The sequence below is a fragment of the Salmo salar genome, unplaced genomic scaffold (genome assembly GCF_905237065.1).
Source record: "Salmo salar unplaced genomic scaffold, Ssal_v3.1, whole genome shotgun sequence".
Taxonomy (NCBI): domain Eukaryota; kingdom Metazoa; phylum Chordata; class Actinopteri; order Salmoniformes; family Salmonidae; genus Salmo; species Salmo salar.
In genome coordinates this window covers 126014-142582 of record NW_025547975.1, presented here as the reverse complement: position 1 = coordinate 142582, position 16569 = coordinate 126014, and the positions used below count along the sequence as shown (strand labels likewise).

Below are 16569 nucleotides of genomic sequence, written 5' to 3'. Positions count from 1 at the left end.
TGAAAAAAAAATATGTACTGAATAAATACCCTACCATCTAACACTTTACTCACTAATTTCAAAATTATATAAAATAAAATTAACACCCCCCTACTCCACTAATTAAAGGTATTTATTCCTACCATTCCTGCCATCACCCTGAAAGGATGGGACATCACCACTTAACACACCCCGTTACTCTTTCTATTGTCAAGTCTCCCACACACCCAAATACCTCTCTGCAGCTGCCACCACAACCTCTATTTCCTGAGACTTCAGATCCATCCCTGCTGTACAGTTGATAACCATTGCTATAAATGCTAAAAATCCAATCTTACTGGAACGTATTTCACATTTTGCCCTATCCCTCTGTACTGGTATATCTCCACTACTCTCACCACTCCTCCCCTTAACCCATCTTCCTCTACTTTCTTCACTGCCTCAGCATATGACAACTTCTGCGCTACTATAACCCTGGAAACCTCAACCTGCCTCTCTCGCACGGGACATTTCTGATCCCCAGCTCCATGGGCACCCCTACAATTAACACATACCACTACTTTCCCCGATGCTACACATTCCTTTGTCTCTTACAATTAAACCAAATCTTTTTTCACCCACTGTGAAGCCACAAATGGATCAGCAAAAAGGCAAGAGTCCACTTTTTCCATAAACTTCACTCCTACTGTCACAGACTCATCTTTTTCCTGATCCTCGGTGCATACCTCGGTCTCTGATAACTTTACTACACCTACCACCTCCGATACTTCACCCTCATTCACTTCCTTTTCTCCTCCTCTGTCTTCAGCTCCCTCTGCTTACACTTCCTACCATTCTTCTTTAACAAACCATCTCCCTTCTTTCCACCATTTTTATACAACTCCAGCTCCCCCTCTTCTTCCCTCCCTCTCTTAGACCTCTCTTTTCCCTCCTCATCTTCTCCGTTTTCCACGTTCACGTCTCCTTATGTTAATACTGCTGCTCCATCCCTGATACCCATCTTGGACTTGCTTTCTCTAGGGACTCCATTTTCCCCTTCCAGAGTTCTGCTTATGCCACCAAATTGACGGTTTGAAACCCCAAAATGTAAAATCCATGCGGAATAGTGAAACTAACTTAATCCATCCTAATTAAAATAGTACACTGCCAAAACAAACAAACTCCCACTTCTTCCTTCTTGTAGTTTTCCATATCTCCCTTTTCAGGCTCTAGGGCCTGAGAGGGTGGTACAGCTCTAGGACCTGAGAGGGTGGTCCGGCTCTAGGACCTGAGAGGGTGGTACGGCTCTAGGACCTGAGAGGGTGGTACAGCTCTAGGACCTGAGAGGGTGGTACGGCTCTAGGACCTGAGAGGGTGGTACGGCTCTAGGACCTGAGAGGGTGGTCCGGCTCTAGGACCTGAGAGGGTGGTACAGCTCTAGGACCTGAGAGGGTGGTACAGCTCTAGGACCTGAGAGGGTGGTACGGCTCTAGGACCTGAGAGGGTGGTACGGCTCTAGGACCTGAGAGGGTGGTCCGGCTCTAGGGCCTGACAGGGTGGTACTGCTCTAGGGCCTGAGAGGGTGGTACGGCTCTAGGACCTGACAGGGTGGTACTGCTCTAGGGCCTGACAGGGTGGTACTGCTCTAGGGCCTGAAAGGGTGGTCCGGCTCTAGGACCTGACAGGGTGGTACTGCTCTAGGGCCTGAAAGGGTGGTCCGGCTCTAGGACCTGACAGGGTGGTACTGCTCTAGGGCCTGAGAGGGTGGTCCGGCTCTAGGGCCTGAGAGGGTTGTCCGGCTCTAGGGCTTGAGAGGGTGGTACGGCTCTGGGACCTGAGAGGGAGGTACGGCTCTGGGACCTGAGAGGGAGGTACGGCTCTAGGACCTGAGAGGGTGGTACGGCTCTGGGACCTGAGAGGGAGGTACGGCTCTAGGGCCTGAGAGGGTGGTACGGCTTGTGCAAATATTCCATGTAACTCCATGGGCTCTTCTGATGCACCATTCAACCCCTCTACCCTTTTCCCAGCTGCTGAAATGCTCTGGACAGCCCTGGCTTTGGCCACCTCATTCTGTTTCCCCCTTGTGGGGCGTTAGGAAGACGTGGCTTCATGGTTCCCTCCACAATTACAACATGTCACATGTTCATCACTTTTATAACACATAATATGGTCTTTTCCACAACTTGGACATCTCGGCTTCTCCCTTCTGCCAACACTTGATACATGACCAAAAGCTATACAGTGATCCCACTGCATTGGTCTTGGGATAAATGCTCTGCCTCTGTAGTTAATATACCCCAACTGCACTGGAGAGACTCCATATCAAAAACAAAAGAACAGATAAACTCTTCACTTTTTCCTCATTCACCATGCGATTCATCCGACGTGCATCAATCACTCCAGGAATATTTTTAATCTCTTCAACATCGACTTCCCACTAGACTCCAGATATTACCCCCTTGAGAGGTTCCCTTTTCCTAAGAAACACGACACTTCAAACGTATCAAACTGGTGAGACGCAACACACATTTCTTCTGTTCCTCAGAAGCACAAAACATTTAAATGAGACAGCCTCCAGTGATCCTCACTCTACCCAGAACTCTCTCCACCAGTTTGAATACCTCAAATGGATTCCTCCAGGTTGGTAATTGGTTCAGCTGCTCCTCATTTAAAACCGTACTCCTACAAGATACAAAGTAACATTCTCTTCTCTGTCTTCTCTACTTTGCTCCTTTTTCCTTTGTTTTGGACTCCACTTCTCCTTGATTCTACCACCATTAGATTCAGAACTCATCATCCGCTTCCGCCATCTTTTTCACCTGCGTGAATCTTCCCTCTTCTCCAGCCCAGACGGAGACAAATGTTTTGACCTACAACGCAACAATGATATGTGCATTCCGCCACCTACTGTACAGCTGGGTAATAAGGATTTAAAAATTAATCCATACAAACTATCAGTAACGAAATGTTAAATCATCTTTTCTGTTTTAATCAGGTACCTACACAGGCTCAGAAGGATCATGTGATGGAGGGACAGTCCTTGCAGTACTTCTGCCATTAAGTTTTGGAGGCCCAAAAACGTCTCGGCTTCAGATATAATGATGTCCAGATTCTCTGAGTTCTTGGACACTTGTCATGTGCAATTAATCACTGTGGATATAAATACTACAAACTCCACCATCACAATAAGTGTATCCAGATCACTTGATTGAAGTATAGCAACTAGTTGTGGTTCATTGTAACAAAACAAAACGGATGGCATTGTGATAGACTACATGCAGTTTGCTGAGTAGAGTGTTGGAGGCTATTTTGTAGACATATCTGAAATCAAGGATCGGTAGGATAGTCTGATATGGACATTAACTTTGTGTCAAATGTCCTAAAACACATAGGAGCACAAATGTGAATCGTGAAATAAACATGACAACAGTGGCGACCCGTCATTCTGGGCAGGTGGGTTGAACACTACCTGTTTACCTATATACACACACTACAATTCATACGTTTTAGAAAATGTACTCATTCAAGGGGTTTTCTTTATTTTTACTAATTTCTACATTGTAGAATAAAAGTGAAGACATCAAAACTATGAAATAACACATATGGAATCATGTGGTAACCAAAAAAGTGTTAAACAAATCGAAACATGTTATATTTGAGATTGTTCAAATAGCCACCCTTTACCTTGATGACAGCTTTGCACACTTTTGGCATTCTCTAATCTAGCTTCATGAAGTAGTCACCTGGAATGCATTTCAATTAACAGGTAAGCCTTGTTAAAAGTTAAAGTGGAATTTCTTACTTTCTTAATGTGTTTGAGCCAATCAGTTGTGTTGTGAACCTGGAATGGATCATTTAGAAGATACTCAAGGCCCTGGGGGCTGTAGGGGAAACCTGGAATGGAGTATTTAGAAGATACTCAAGGCCCTGGGGGCTGTAGGGGAAACCTGGAATGGATCATTTAGAAGATACTCAAGGCCCTGGGGGCTGTAGGGGAAACCTGGAATGGAGTATTTAGAAGATACTCAAGGCCCTGGGGGCTGTAGGGAAAACCTGGAATGGAGCATTTAGAAGATACTCAAGGCCCTGGGGGCTGTAGGGGAAACCTGGAATGGAGTATTTAGAAGATACTCAAGGCCCTGGGGGCTGTAGGGGAAACCTGGAATGGATCATGTAGAAGATACTCAAGGCCCTGGGGGCTATAGGGGAAACTGGCAACATGATTGAGGAAAATCATTTATTTCATTCTATATGCTACAAAGACAAAAGCAATATCTTACCAGGAAGATTAACAGTAAAATTATGGTTTTGCACAAAACCAGAATAAAACAAAAGGACCACATTAGTTTCATGTTTAAATCAAATAATGATGAACAACTATAGAGACCAAAATGGGAAAATAAAGTAAATAATGATAGTAATTGAATTCTCCTCTCCTGTATGTTTTCTATTTCTGTAACATATAACGGTTTAACATTATACTGAACCTGTAACAATAATGCCTGAACCACAACACCTATCAGTTTATCTGTATAGACATGAAAAGTGAAGGCATTTACAATGTATCAACCATAATGCTATACAGTATATGACCAGTATATGACTGATGTTAAAGGACAGCTGCTGAATGAATAATACAACACACATTATATTAAAACACATTCCAATCAGAATAATACATGTATCAGTTAATAGATCACATTTGATCAAATGCCACTATTGTTCCAGCAGGTGGAGCTACAATGTAACAACATACAGCATTGTGACTCACAGTTCTATATTAGAATTCCATGAGTTCCATTCTGATGGTTGTTATGGTGATCAGGTGATCTCAGCCTCACTCTTCTTCAACATGATCACCTGTTCAACACAGAAGTAGTTCATCAGTGTGGCCATGTATTTACTTATCCAATACAGAACCACTTTCAAATGTAAATCATATCAGATGATTTACTAGTCAATACTGTGCTACTTAGAATCCTATCAAATTACTTCCAATGGGTTCATGCTTATGTCCAGTTCTCCCTTATCAATACCTGGGATATTTACTCCTTGTCAATACCCAGGCTATTTACTTCTAATTGCAGCTAGCCTCGTGGTTAGAGTGTTGGACTCATAATCACAAGGTTGCAAGATTGATTCCCTGAGCTGGGAATAATCTGTCGTTCTGCCCCTGAACAAGGCAGTTAACCCACTGTTCCTAGGCTGTCATTGAAAATAAGGATTTGTTCTTAACTGACTTGTTAAATAAAGGTTAAAAAAAAGAATTCATATCAGTGACATATGTTGTGGTAGTTCTAATCCTCCGGTCTGACGGAGCCTGCATTCCATAGAATGGGTTGGTGTTTGTGTACTTGGGTGAACCAGCCTCATTATTGCAGAGCACTCTATTCACTATTCATGTATTCACCTGTGTGTGTATTGTGACCTGCTTCCTTATTAAACCTCTTAAGGATCGGACCCTTTTTTAAATGTTATCCTAAACATACCTAAATCAAACTGCCTATAACTCAGGCCCTGAAGCAAGGATATGCATATTCTTGGTACCATTTGAAAGGAAACACTTTGAAGTTTGTGGAAATGTGAAAGGAGTGTAGGAGAATACAACACAATAGATCTGGTAAAAGATAATACAAAGAAAAAAACAACCGTTCTTTTGTATTTTTTGTACCATCATCTTTGAAATGCAAGAGAACGGCCATAATGTATTATTCCATACGTTTTGAATAAAGTAATATGCTGATTGGTGATTGACCTCTCCCATTATTTGGGGGGATTTCCACGACAATACCCAGAATATTTACTCCTAAATGAATTAATTCATATCAGTTACATTACATATTGTGGTAGTTGACTCTAATCCATCCTACTATCTACTACTACTAAGAGGTAACATAATATAGTACACACTGTGTTCAGAATACCATATTGTTCCACTGCAGATGTTGTGATGTGAGGTAGAAACTCACCTAATTGGTCTTGGTGGGTCTTCCTGGGTACCCTGGTTTCACCTAAACAGACAGTTACCAACACTTTACAACATGGTTCAATCAGAGATACAGTTATCAACACTTTATAACATGGTTCAATCAGAGATACAGTTATCAACACTTTACAACATGGTTCAATCAGAGATACAGTTATCAACACTTTACGACATGGTTCAATCAGAGATACAGTTATCAACACTTTACAACATGGTTCAATCAGAGCTACAGTTATCAACACTGTAAACATGGTTCAATCAGAGATACAGTTATCAACACTTTATAACATGGTTCAATCAGAGATACAGTTATCAACACTTTACAACATGGTTCAATCAGAGATACAGTTATCAACACTTTAAGACATGGTTCAATCAGAGATACAGTTATCAACACTTTACAACATGGTTCAATCAGAGCTACAGTTATCAACACTTTACAACATGGTTCAATCAGAGATACAGTTATCAACACTTTACAACATGATTCAATCAGAGATACAGTTATCAACACTTTACAACATGGTTCAATCAGAGCTACAGTTATCAACACTTTAAGACATGGTTCAATCAGAGATACAGTTATCAACACTTTACAACATGGTTCAGTCAGAGATACAGTTATCAACACTTTACAACATGGTTCAATCAGAGATACAGTTATCAACACTTTAAGACATGGTTCAATCAGAGATACAGTTATCAACACTTTACAACATGGTTCAATCAGAGCTACAGTTATCAACACTTTACAACATGGTTCAATCAGAGCTACAGTTATCAACACTTTACAACATGGTTCAGTCAGAGATACAGTTATCAACACTTTACAACATGGTTCAATCAGAGATACAGTTATCAACACTTTAAGACATGGTTCAATCAGAGATACAGTTATCAACACTTTACAACATGGTTCAATCAGAGCTACAGTTATCAATTAATTCTAATTTATTTTTGTTTTTATTAACCCCTCTTCAGAGGACAAATATCTTCATTTTTTTACAGCTTTTGTGCTACATATACATACATTTTACATATACATTTTACATACATGGTCCTTTTCTATAAAGCAGTCACATAACAATAATACATTACCAAACATCAGTTCTTTAATCCCAACCCTCAGCCACTCTCAGCCCATCCCACCTATCACCATAGACTTCGTTTGGTTTCCATGTGCCATATATAGATATATATATAGTGGGGGGGAAAAGTATTTGATCCCCTGCTGATTTTGTACATTTGACCACTTACAAAGAAATTATCAGTCTATAATTTTAATAGTAGGTTTATGTGAACAGTGAGAGACAGAATAACAACAAAATAATCCAGAAAGACGCATGTCAAAAATGTTATAAAATGATTTGCATTTTAATGAGGGAAATAAGTATTTGACCCCCTCTGCAAAACATGACTTAGTACTTGGTGGCAAAACCCCTGTTGGCAATCACAGAAGTCAGACATTTCTTGTAGTTGGCCACCAGGTTTGCACACACCTCAGGAGGGATTTTGTCCCACTCCTCTTTGCAGATCTTCTCCAAGTCAATAAGGTTTCGAGGCTGACGTTTGGCAACTCGAACCTTCAGCTCCCTCCACAGATTTTCTATGGGATTAAGGTCTGGAGACTGGCTAGGCCACACCAGGACCTTAATGTGCTTCTTCTTGAGCCACTCCTTTGTTGCCTTGGCCGTGTGTTTTGGGTCATTGTAATGCTGGAATACCCATCCACGACCGATTTTCAATGCCCTGGCTGAGGGAAGGAGGTTCTCACCCAAGATTTGATGGTACATGTCCCCGTCCATCGTCCCTTTGATGCGGTGAAGTTGTCCTGTCCCCTTAGCAGAAAAACACCCCCAAAGCAAAATGTTTCCACCTCCATGTTTAACGGTGGAGATGGTGTTCTTGGGGTCATATGCAGCACTCCTCCTCCTTCAAACACAGCGAGTTGAGTTGATGTCAAAGAGCTCCATTTTGGTCTCATCTGACCACAACACTTTCACCAGTTGTCCTCTGAGTCATTCAGATGTTCATTGGCAAACTTCAGACGGGCACGTATATGTATTCTTGAGCAGGGGGACCTTGCGGGCTGCAGAATTTCAGTCCTTCACGGCGTAGTGTGTTACCAATTGTTTTCTTGGTGACTATGGTCCCAGCTGCCTTGAGATCATTGACAAGATCCTCCCGTGTAGTTCTGGGCTGATTCCTCACCGTTCTCATGATCATTGCAACTCCACGAGGGGAGATCTTGCATGGAGCCCCAGGCCAAGGGAGATTGACAGTTCTTTTGTGTTTCTTCCATTTGCAAATAATCACACCAAATGTTGTCACCTTCTCACCAAGCTGCTTGGCGATGGTCTTGTAGCCCATTCCAGCCTTGTGTAGGTCTACAATCTTGTCCCGGACGTCCTTGGAGAGCTCTTTGGTCTTGGCCATGGTGGAGAGTTTGGAATCTGATTGATTGATTGCTTCTGTGGACAGGTGTCTTTTTTTACAGGTAACAAGCTGTGGTTAGGAGCACTCCCTTTAAGAGTGTGGTCCTAATCTCAGCTCGTTACCTGTATAAAAGACACCTGGGAGCCAGAAATCTTTTTGATTGAGAGGGGGTCAAATACTTTTTTCACTCATTAAAATGCAAATCAATTTATAACATTTCTGACATGCATTTTTCTGGATATTTGTGTTGTTATTCTGTCTCTCACTGTTCAAATTAACCTACCATTACAATTATAGACTGATCCTTTCTTTGTCAGTGGGCAAACATACAAAATCAGCAGGGGATCAAATACTTTTTTCCCCCACTGTATATATACATATATTTTTCAATTGTGCTGTGATGTTTTGCAAAGTGTTTTAACCTTTCTAATCGTATATTGTCTACGGATTGTAAGCTAAAGATGAAAACCTTTCCTACGAGTATTATAATATTATTGATTGATTGACTGGCTTTCCAAATCTCCCAACACTGCTATTTGTAATTTTAAGTGCAAGTTGTGATTTTTTTTACCATTCCTGAATCTGTGACCAGAAACAAGCTACATAGGGGCAATACCAGAATATATTATCTATTATATATATCAAGTGTAGTTGTTTGTACCAGTTCATAAACCATGTGCCATGGAATCGGTACATTAAACATCTCCTCCCATTTATTCTCCTGTATGGTGTAGCTGTCTACATTTTTGTCCTCAGGTGAAACTGGTATATCTTTCTATTTATGCCAGTTCCTTTCAGCCAATTTGTATCTTTAATATATGGCAGGCAAACAAGTTCCCTACCGTCTCCCTTTTCCTCCTGCCTCCTCCAGTTTTGTGGTAGTGCTGCAATCAGTTGGTTGTACATTTGGATTGAGCAGATATTCCCATATATGTTCAATAACTGCATATTTGACATAGCTCTTAATATCATTAATAAATACAATATTTTTTTCTTCATTTTTTCCATAAAGACATTTTTTTTATTCATCAATATATTTGAGTTTAACCATAACATTTGTTGTAATATTTGTTCTATCTTTTCTGGAGGATAAAACTGAAATTGTAACCAGCTTTGTTTAGCTTGTTTAAGAAAGGGCGATACTTTAAGCAAAATGTAATTTTCAATTAGTCAGAAATGAGACGTTGTAATCTGTATGAACTCATATTCATTATATAAATAGGCACGTTTAATTTTGTCTGGCTTAGCATTCCAAATACAATGAAATATTTTTTCACTCATATGATTTAAAAAACGAGTCATCTGGAGTAGGCAGCGCCATTAGTCAGTCAACTGTGATTGGACCATTAGTAAGTCAGCCAACTGTGATTGGACCATTAGTCAGTCAGTCAACTGTGATAGGACCATTAGTCAGTCAGTCAACTGTGATAGGACCATTAGTCAGTCAGTCAACTGTGATAGGACCATTAGTCAGTCAGTCAACTGTGATAGGACCATTAGTCAGTCAGTCAACTGTGATAGGACCATTAGTCAGTCAGTCAACTGTGATAGGACCATTAGTCAGTCAGTCAACTGTGATAGGACCATTAGTCAGTCAGTCAACTGTGATTGGACCATTAGTAAGTCAGCCAACTGTGATTGGACCATTAGTCAGTCAGTCAACTGTGATTGGACCATTAGTCAGTCAGTCAACTGTGATAGGACCATTAGTCAGTCAGTCAACTGTGATAGGACCATTAGTCAGTCAGTCAACTGTGATAGGACCATTAGTCAGTCAGTCAACTGTGATAGGACCATTAGTCAGTCAGTCCACTGTGATAGGACCATTAGTAAGTCAACTGTGATAGGACCATTAGTAAGTCAGTCAACTGTGATAGGACCATTAGTCAGTCAGTCAACTGTGATAGGACCATTAGTCAGTCAGTCAACTGTGATAAGACCATTAGTCAGTCAGTCAACTGTGATAGGACCATTAGTCAGTCAGTCAACTGTGATAGGACCATTAGTCAGTCAGTCAACTGTGATAGGACCATTAGTCAGTCAGTCAACTGTGATAAGACCATTAGTCAGTCAGTCAACTGTGATAGGACCATTAGTCAGTCAGTCAACTGTGATTGGACCATTAGTCAGTCAGTCAACTGTGATAGGACCATTAGTCAGTCAGTCAACTGTGATAGGACCATTAGTCAGTCAGTCAACTGTGATAGGACCATTAGTCAGTTAGTCCACTGTGATAGGACCATTAGTAAGTCAACTGTGATAGGACCATTAGTAAGTCAGTCAACTGTGATAGGACCATTAGTCAGTCAGTCAACTGTGATAGGACCATTAATAAGTTAGCTGTGATAGGACAAGTATTTACCTCTCCATGGTTGCAGACTCTTATCTATTCTTGCTAACTATCGATTTAAATAAATTGTGGTCAGTTCATTTATATTTTTTGAGATGTGAATACCAAGTATGTTTACTCCACCATCCGCCCATTTTATTGGTAAACTACAAGGTAGTGGAAACACTGTATTATTAATGATCCAATACATAATACATGCCATAATTAGGTTTTAGTCCAGAGAGGCTAGAAAAGTGACCAAGATCTTCAATGGGACTGTGCAGGGATCCAGATTGAGGACTAGAGTCATCAACATACATTGAGACTGTGCAGGGATCCAGATTGTGGACTAGAGTCATCAACATACATGGAGACTGTGCAGGGATCCAGATTGAGGACTAGAGTCATCAACATACATGGAGAATGTGCAGGGATCCAGATTGAGGACTAGAGTCATCAACATACATTGAGACTTTAGTTTTTTTCTCCTGGATTTCTAACCCCTTGATGTTCTTGTTGGATCTAATTTTAATAGCTAGCATTTCAATGGCCATAATAATATAATTCTGATTTACAAATGAGGCGATCCTGTATAAACTCAGGTTCTCACCTTGAGCCCTGCTCCTGCAGTATTTCACCAGCAGTATGATGGTCACCAGCAGGTAGGGAGACCCCACCAGTAGACTACACAGCAGCCTGGGTAGAGACATGGACAACACTGGGACTGCTGGAGATGGAATGGGAGTTGGAACTGCAGTGGGAGAAAGAAAACAATTTAAAACACTGGAGATGGTGATGGGCAGAGACATGGGCAACACTGGAGATGGTGCTGGGCAGAGACATGGACAACACTGGAGAAGGAATGGGTAGAGACGGACAACACTGGGACTGCTGGAGATGGAATGGGTGTTGGAACTGCTGTTGGAGGAAGATAATAAACCCCAGTGCCTTCCGTTCTACTAGCTAACATGCAATCATTGGAAAATAAAATTGACGACCTACGAGGAAGATAAAACTACCACCGGGACATTAAAAACTGTAATATCTTACACTGCACTGAGTCGTGGCTGAATGATGACATTACCAACATAGAGCTGGATGGTTATACACTGTATCAGCAGGATAGAACAGCGGCGTCTCGTAAGACAAGGGGGGCGGACTATGTATATTTGTAAACAACAGCTGGTGCACGATATCTACGGAAGTCTCAAGGTTTTGCTCGCCTGAGGTAGAGTATCTCATGATAAGCTGTAGACCACACTATCTACCTAGAGAGTTTACATCTGTATTTTCCGTAGCTGTCTACATACCACCACAAATTAAAGCAGGAAGCACCAGTGACACGGTCAATAAAAAAGTGGTCAGATGAAGCAGATGCTAAACTACAGGACTGTTTTGCTAGCACAGACTGGAATATGTTCCGTGACTCTTCCGATGGCATTGAGGAGTACACCACATCAGTCACTGGCTTCATCAATAAGTGCATCAATGACATCGTCCCCACAGTGACCGTACGTACATACCCCAACCAGAACCCATGGATTACAGACAACATCGGCACTGTGGCTGGACTTGCAAAGTATTACAGACGACAAAGGGAAGCACTGCTGCGAGCTGTCCAGTGACTAGAGCCTACCAGACAAGCTAAATTCCTTCTACGCTCACTTCGAGGCAAATAGCACTGAAACACGCATGAGAGCACCAGCTGTTCCGGTACACTCTCCGTAGCTGATGTGATTAAGACCTTTAAACAGGTCAACATTCACAAGGCCGCAGGGCCAGACGGATTACCAGGACGTGTACTGCGAGCATGCGCTGACCAACTGGCAAGTGTCTTCACCGAAATTATCTACCTCTCCCTGTCCGAGTCTGTAATACCAACATGTTTTAAGCAGACCATCATAGTCCCTGTGCCCAAGATCACTAAGGTAACCTGCCTAAATGACTACAGACCCATAGCACTTACATCTGTAGCCATGAAGTGCTTTGAAAGGCTGGTAGCTCACATCAACACTATTATCCCAGAAACCCTAGACCCACTCCAATTTGCATACCACCCTAACAGATCCACAGATGATGCAATCTCTATTGCACTCCACACTGCCCTTTCCCACCTGGACAAAAGGATCATCTATGTGAGAATGCTATTCATTGACTACAGCTCAGCATTCAACACCATAGTGCCCTCAAAGCTCATCAATAAGCCAAGGACCCTGGGTCTAAACACCTCCCTCTGCAACTGGATCCTGGACTTCCTAACGGGCCGCCCCCAGGTGGTAAGGGTAGGTAACAACACATCCGCCATGCTGATCCTCAACACAGGGGCCCCTCAGGGGAGCGTACTCGGTCTCCTCCTGTACTCCCTGTTCACTCATGACTGCACGGCCAGGCACGACTCCAAGATTAATTTTGCTGATGACACAAGTGGTAGGCCTGATCACCGACAACAACGAGACATCCTATAGCGAGGTCAGAGACCTGGCCGTGTGGTGCCAGAACAACAAACTGTCCCTCAACGTGATCAAGACAAAGGAGATGATTGTGGACTACAGGAAAAGAGGACCGAGCATGGCCCCATTCTCATCGAAGAGGCTGTAGTGGAGCAGGTTGAGAGCTTCAAGTTCCTTGGTGTCCACATCACTAACAAACTAACATGGTCCAAGCACACCAAGACAGTCATGAAGAAGGGCACGACAAAACCTATTCCCCCTCAGGTGACTGAAAAGATTTGGCATGGGTTCTCAATCCTCAAAAGGTTCTACAGCTGCACCACCGAGAGCATCCTGACTGGTTGCATCACTGTCTGGTACGGCAACTGCTCGGCCTCTGAACTCAAGGCTCTACAGAGGGTAGTGCGTACGGCCCAATACATTACTGGGGCCAAGCTTCCTGCCATCCAGGACCTCTGTACCAGGCGGTTTCAGAGGAAGGCCCTAAAATTGTCAAAGACTCCAGCCACCCCAGTCATAGACTGTTCTCTCTGCTACCGCACGGCAAGCGTTACCGGAATGCCAAGTGTAGGTCCAAGAGGCTTCTAAACAGCTTCTACCCCCAAGACATAAGACCCCTGAACATCTAATCAAATGGCTACCAAGACTATTTGCATTGCCCCCCCACCCCTCTTCTACGCTGCTGCTACTCTCTGTTATTATCTATGCACAGTCACTTTACTAACTCTACCTACATGTACATACTACCTCAATTACCTCGACTATCTGGTGCCCCGCACATTGACTCTGTACCGGTACCCCCTGTATATAGCTTCCACATTGATTCTGTACCGGTAACCCCTGTATATTGTCTCCACATGGACTCTGTACCTGTACCCCCTGTATATAGCCTCCACATTGACTCTGTACCCCCTGTATATAGCCTACACATTGATTCTGTACCCCCTGTATATAGCCTCCACATTGACTCTGTACCCCCTGTATATAGCCTCCACATTGACTCTGTACCCCCTGTATATAGCCTCCACATTGACTCTGTACCGGTACCCCCTGTATATAGCCTATTCGTGAGATGATGGGATGCTATGTAATAATGATGTTAATGTGAGAGAATTGTATTTCTGTTTAAAGTTTCACTAAGTCATTGGCACGCCCCCAGGGGCACAGACAGGACCTGGCGTCATGAGAAAGCCCTTTTTGATGTTACGAATGAAACCCCCACCTGGGTTTTCCCACTTCAGCCTACCTCGATAACGCGAGGGCCAAGAATTGAGACCAGACCAGCCTACCTCGATAACGAGAGGGCCAAGGTTTGAGACCAGACCAGCCTACCTCGATAACGAGAGGGCCAAGGTTTGAGATTAGACCGAGCTTACCTCGATAACGAGAGGGCCAAGGTTGGAGCCCAGACCAGCCTACCTCGATAACGAGAGGGCCAAGGTTTGAGACCAGACCAGCTTACCTCGATAACAAGAGGGCCAAGGTTGGAGACCAGACCAGCTTACCTCGATAACGAGAGGGCCAAGGTTTGAGACCAGACCAGCTTACCTCGATAACGAGAGGGCCAAAGTTGCAGACCAGACCAGCCTACCTCGATAACGAGAGGGCCAAGGTTGGAGACCAGACCAGCTTACTTCGATAATGAGAGGGCCAAGGTTTGAGACCAGACCAGCTTACCTTGATAACGAGAGGGCCAAGGATGGAGACCATACCAGCTTACCTCGATAATGAGAGGGCCAAGGTTGCAGACCAGACCAGCTTACCTCGATAACGAGAGGGCCAAGGTTTGAGACCAGACCAGCTTACCTCAATTACGAGATGGCTAAAGGTTGCAGACCAGACCAGCTTACCTCGATAACGAGAGGGCCAAGGTTTGAGACCAGACCAACTTACCTTGATAACGAGAGGGCCAAGGATGGAGACCATACCAGCTTACCTCGATAATGAGAGGGCCAAGGTTGCAGACCAGACCAGCTTACCTCGATAACGAGAGGGCCAAGGTTTGAGACCAGACCAACTTACCTCAATTACGAGACGGCTAAAGGTTGCAGACCAGCCTACCTCGATAACGAGAGGGCCAAGGTTGCAGACCAGACCAGCTTACCTCGATAACGAGAGGGCCAAGGTTGGAGACCAGACCAGCTTACCTCGATAACGAGAGGGCCAAGGTTTGAGACCAGACCAGCCTACCTCGATAACGAGAGGGCCAAGGTTGGAGACCAGACCAGCTTACCTCGATAACGAGAGGGCCAAGGTTTGAGACCAGACCGAGCTTACCTCAATTACGAGATGGCTAAAGGTTGCATACCAGCTTACCAAGAGAGGGCAAAGGTTTGAGTAGAGACCATGAACCTGAGTATAAGCTAAGGTTTGAGTAGATGGCTGAATCTTTTAACCATATCACGTGGTTAAACTCTTAGATTATCGATACCGACAGAATAAGAACAAGTCTTTGATATTAAATACTAGTCTGCAGCTATGAATTCGGTATCATTGAAAGCAAAGTTTTAATGATGCCAAAGACACGACACATTACAGCCAGTAGAGGACTGGTCACGCCTCAGAGCCTGGTTCCTCTGGTCTACCCAGTACAGCCAGTAGAGGACTGGTCACCCCTCAGAGCCTGGTTCCTCTCTACCCAGTACAGCCAGTAGAGGACTGGTCACCCCTCAGAGCCTGGTTCCTCTCTACCCAGTACAGCCAGTAGAGGACTGGCCAGCCCTCAGAGCCTAGTTACTCTGGTCTACCCAGTACAGCCAGTAGAGGACTGGTCACCCCTCAGAGCCTGGTTCCTCTGGTCTACCCAGTACAGCCAGGAGAGGACTGGTCACCCCTCAGAGCCTGGTTCCTCTCTACCCAGTACAGCCAGTAGAGGACTGGTCACCCCTCAGAGCCTGGTTCCTCTCTACCCAGTACAGCCAGTAGAGGACTGGCCAGCCCTCAGAGCCTGGTTTCTCTGGTCTACCCAGTACAGCCAGTAGAGGACTGGTCACCCCTCAGAGCCTGGTTCCTCTCTACCTAGTACAGCCAGTAGAGGACTGGCCACCCCTCAGAGCCTGGTTCCTCTGGTCTACCCATGAAATAATAATTTGCTGCTTTGTGTGATGTATTGGTGTCTCTACCTTCTTGAACTTTGTGCTGTTGCATGTGACCAATAATGTTTGTACCAAGTTTTGTGCTGCTACCATGTTGTGTTGCTGCCATGCTGTGTTGTCATGTGTTGCTGCCATGCTGTGTTGTCATGTATTGCAACCATGCCGTGTTGTCATGTGTTGCTACCATGCTGTGTTGTCATGTGTTGCTACCATGCTGTGTTGTCATGTGTTGGTACCATGCTGTGTTGTCATGTGCTTCTACCATGCTGTGTTGTCATGTGTTGCTACCATGCTGTGTTGTCATGTGCTTCTACC

The 16569-nt window shown here is 43.7% G+C and overlaps 1 protein-coding gene across 6 annotated transcripts in view; it reads right to left on the bottom strand.

Moving 5' to 3' along the window:
* Positions 1–4180: 4180 nt before the first annotated feature.
* LOC123732545 (myelin-oligodendrocyte glycoprotein) overlaps positions 4181–16569 on the bottom strand; it is a 101135-nt gene continuing 88746 nt past the window's right edge. For 2 of the 6 annotated variants that reach the window (XM_045711756.1, XM_045711759.1), the window contains 3 exons: positions 11320–11460; positions 5928–5969; positions 4181–4818 (listed from right to left, as the gene is read on the bottom strand). In XM_045711756.1, coding sequence (XP_045567712.1) covers positions 4796–4818; positions 5928–5969; positions 11320–11460 — 206 coding nt within the window. In that variant the 3' untranslated portion in view covers positions 4181–4795. The remainder of the gene's footprint in view (positions 4819–5927; positions 5970–11319; positions 11461–16569) is intronic. The other 4 variants (XM_045711758.1, XM_045711760.1, XM_045711755.1 and 1 more) reach the window with 3 other exon arrangements.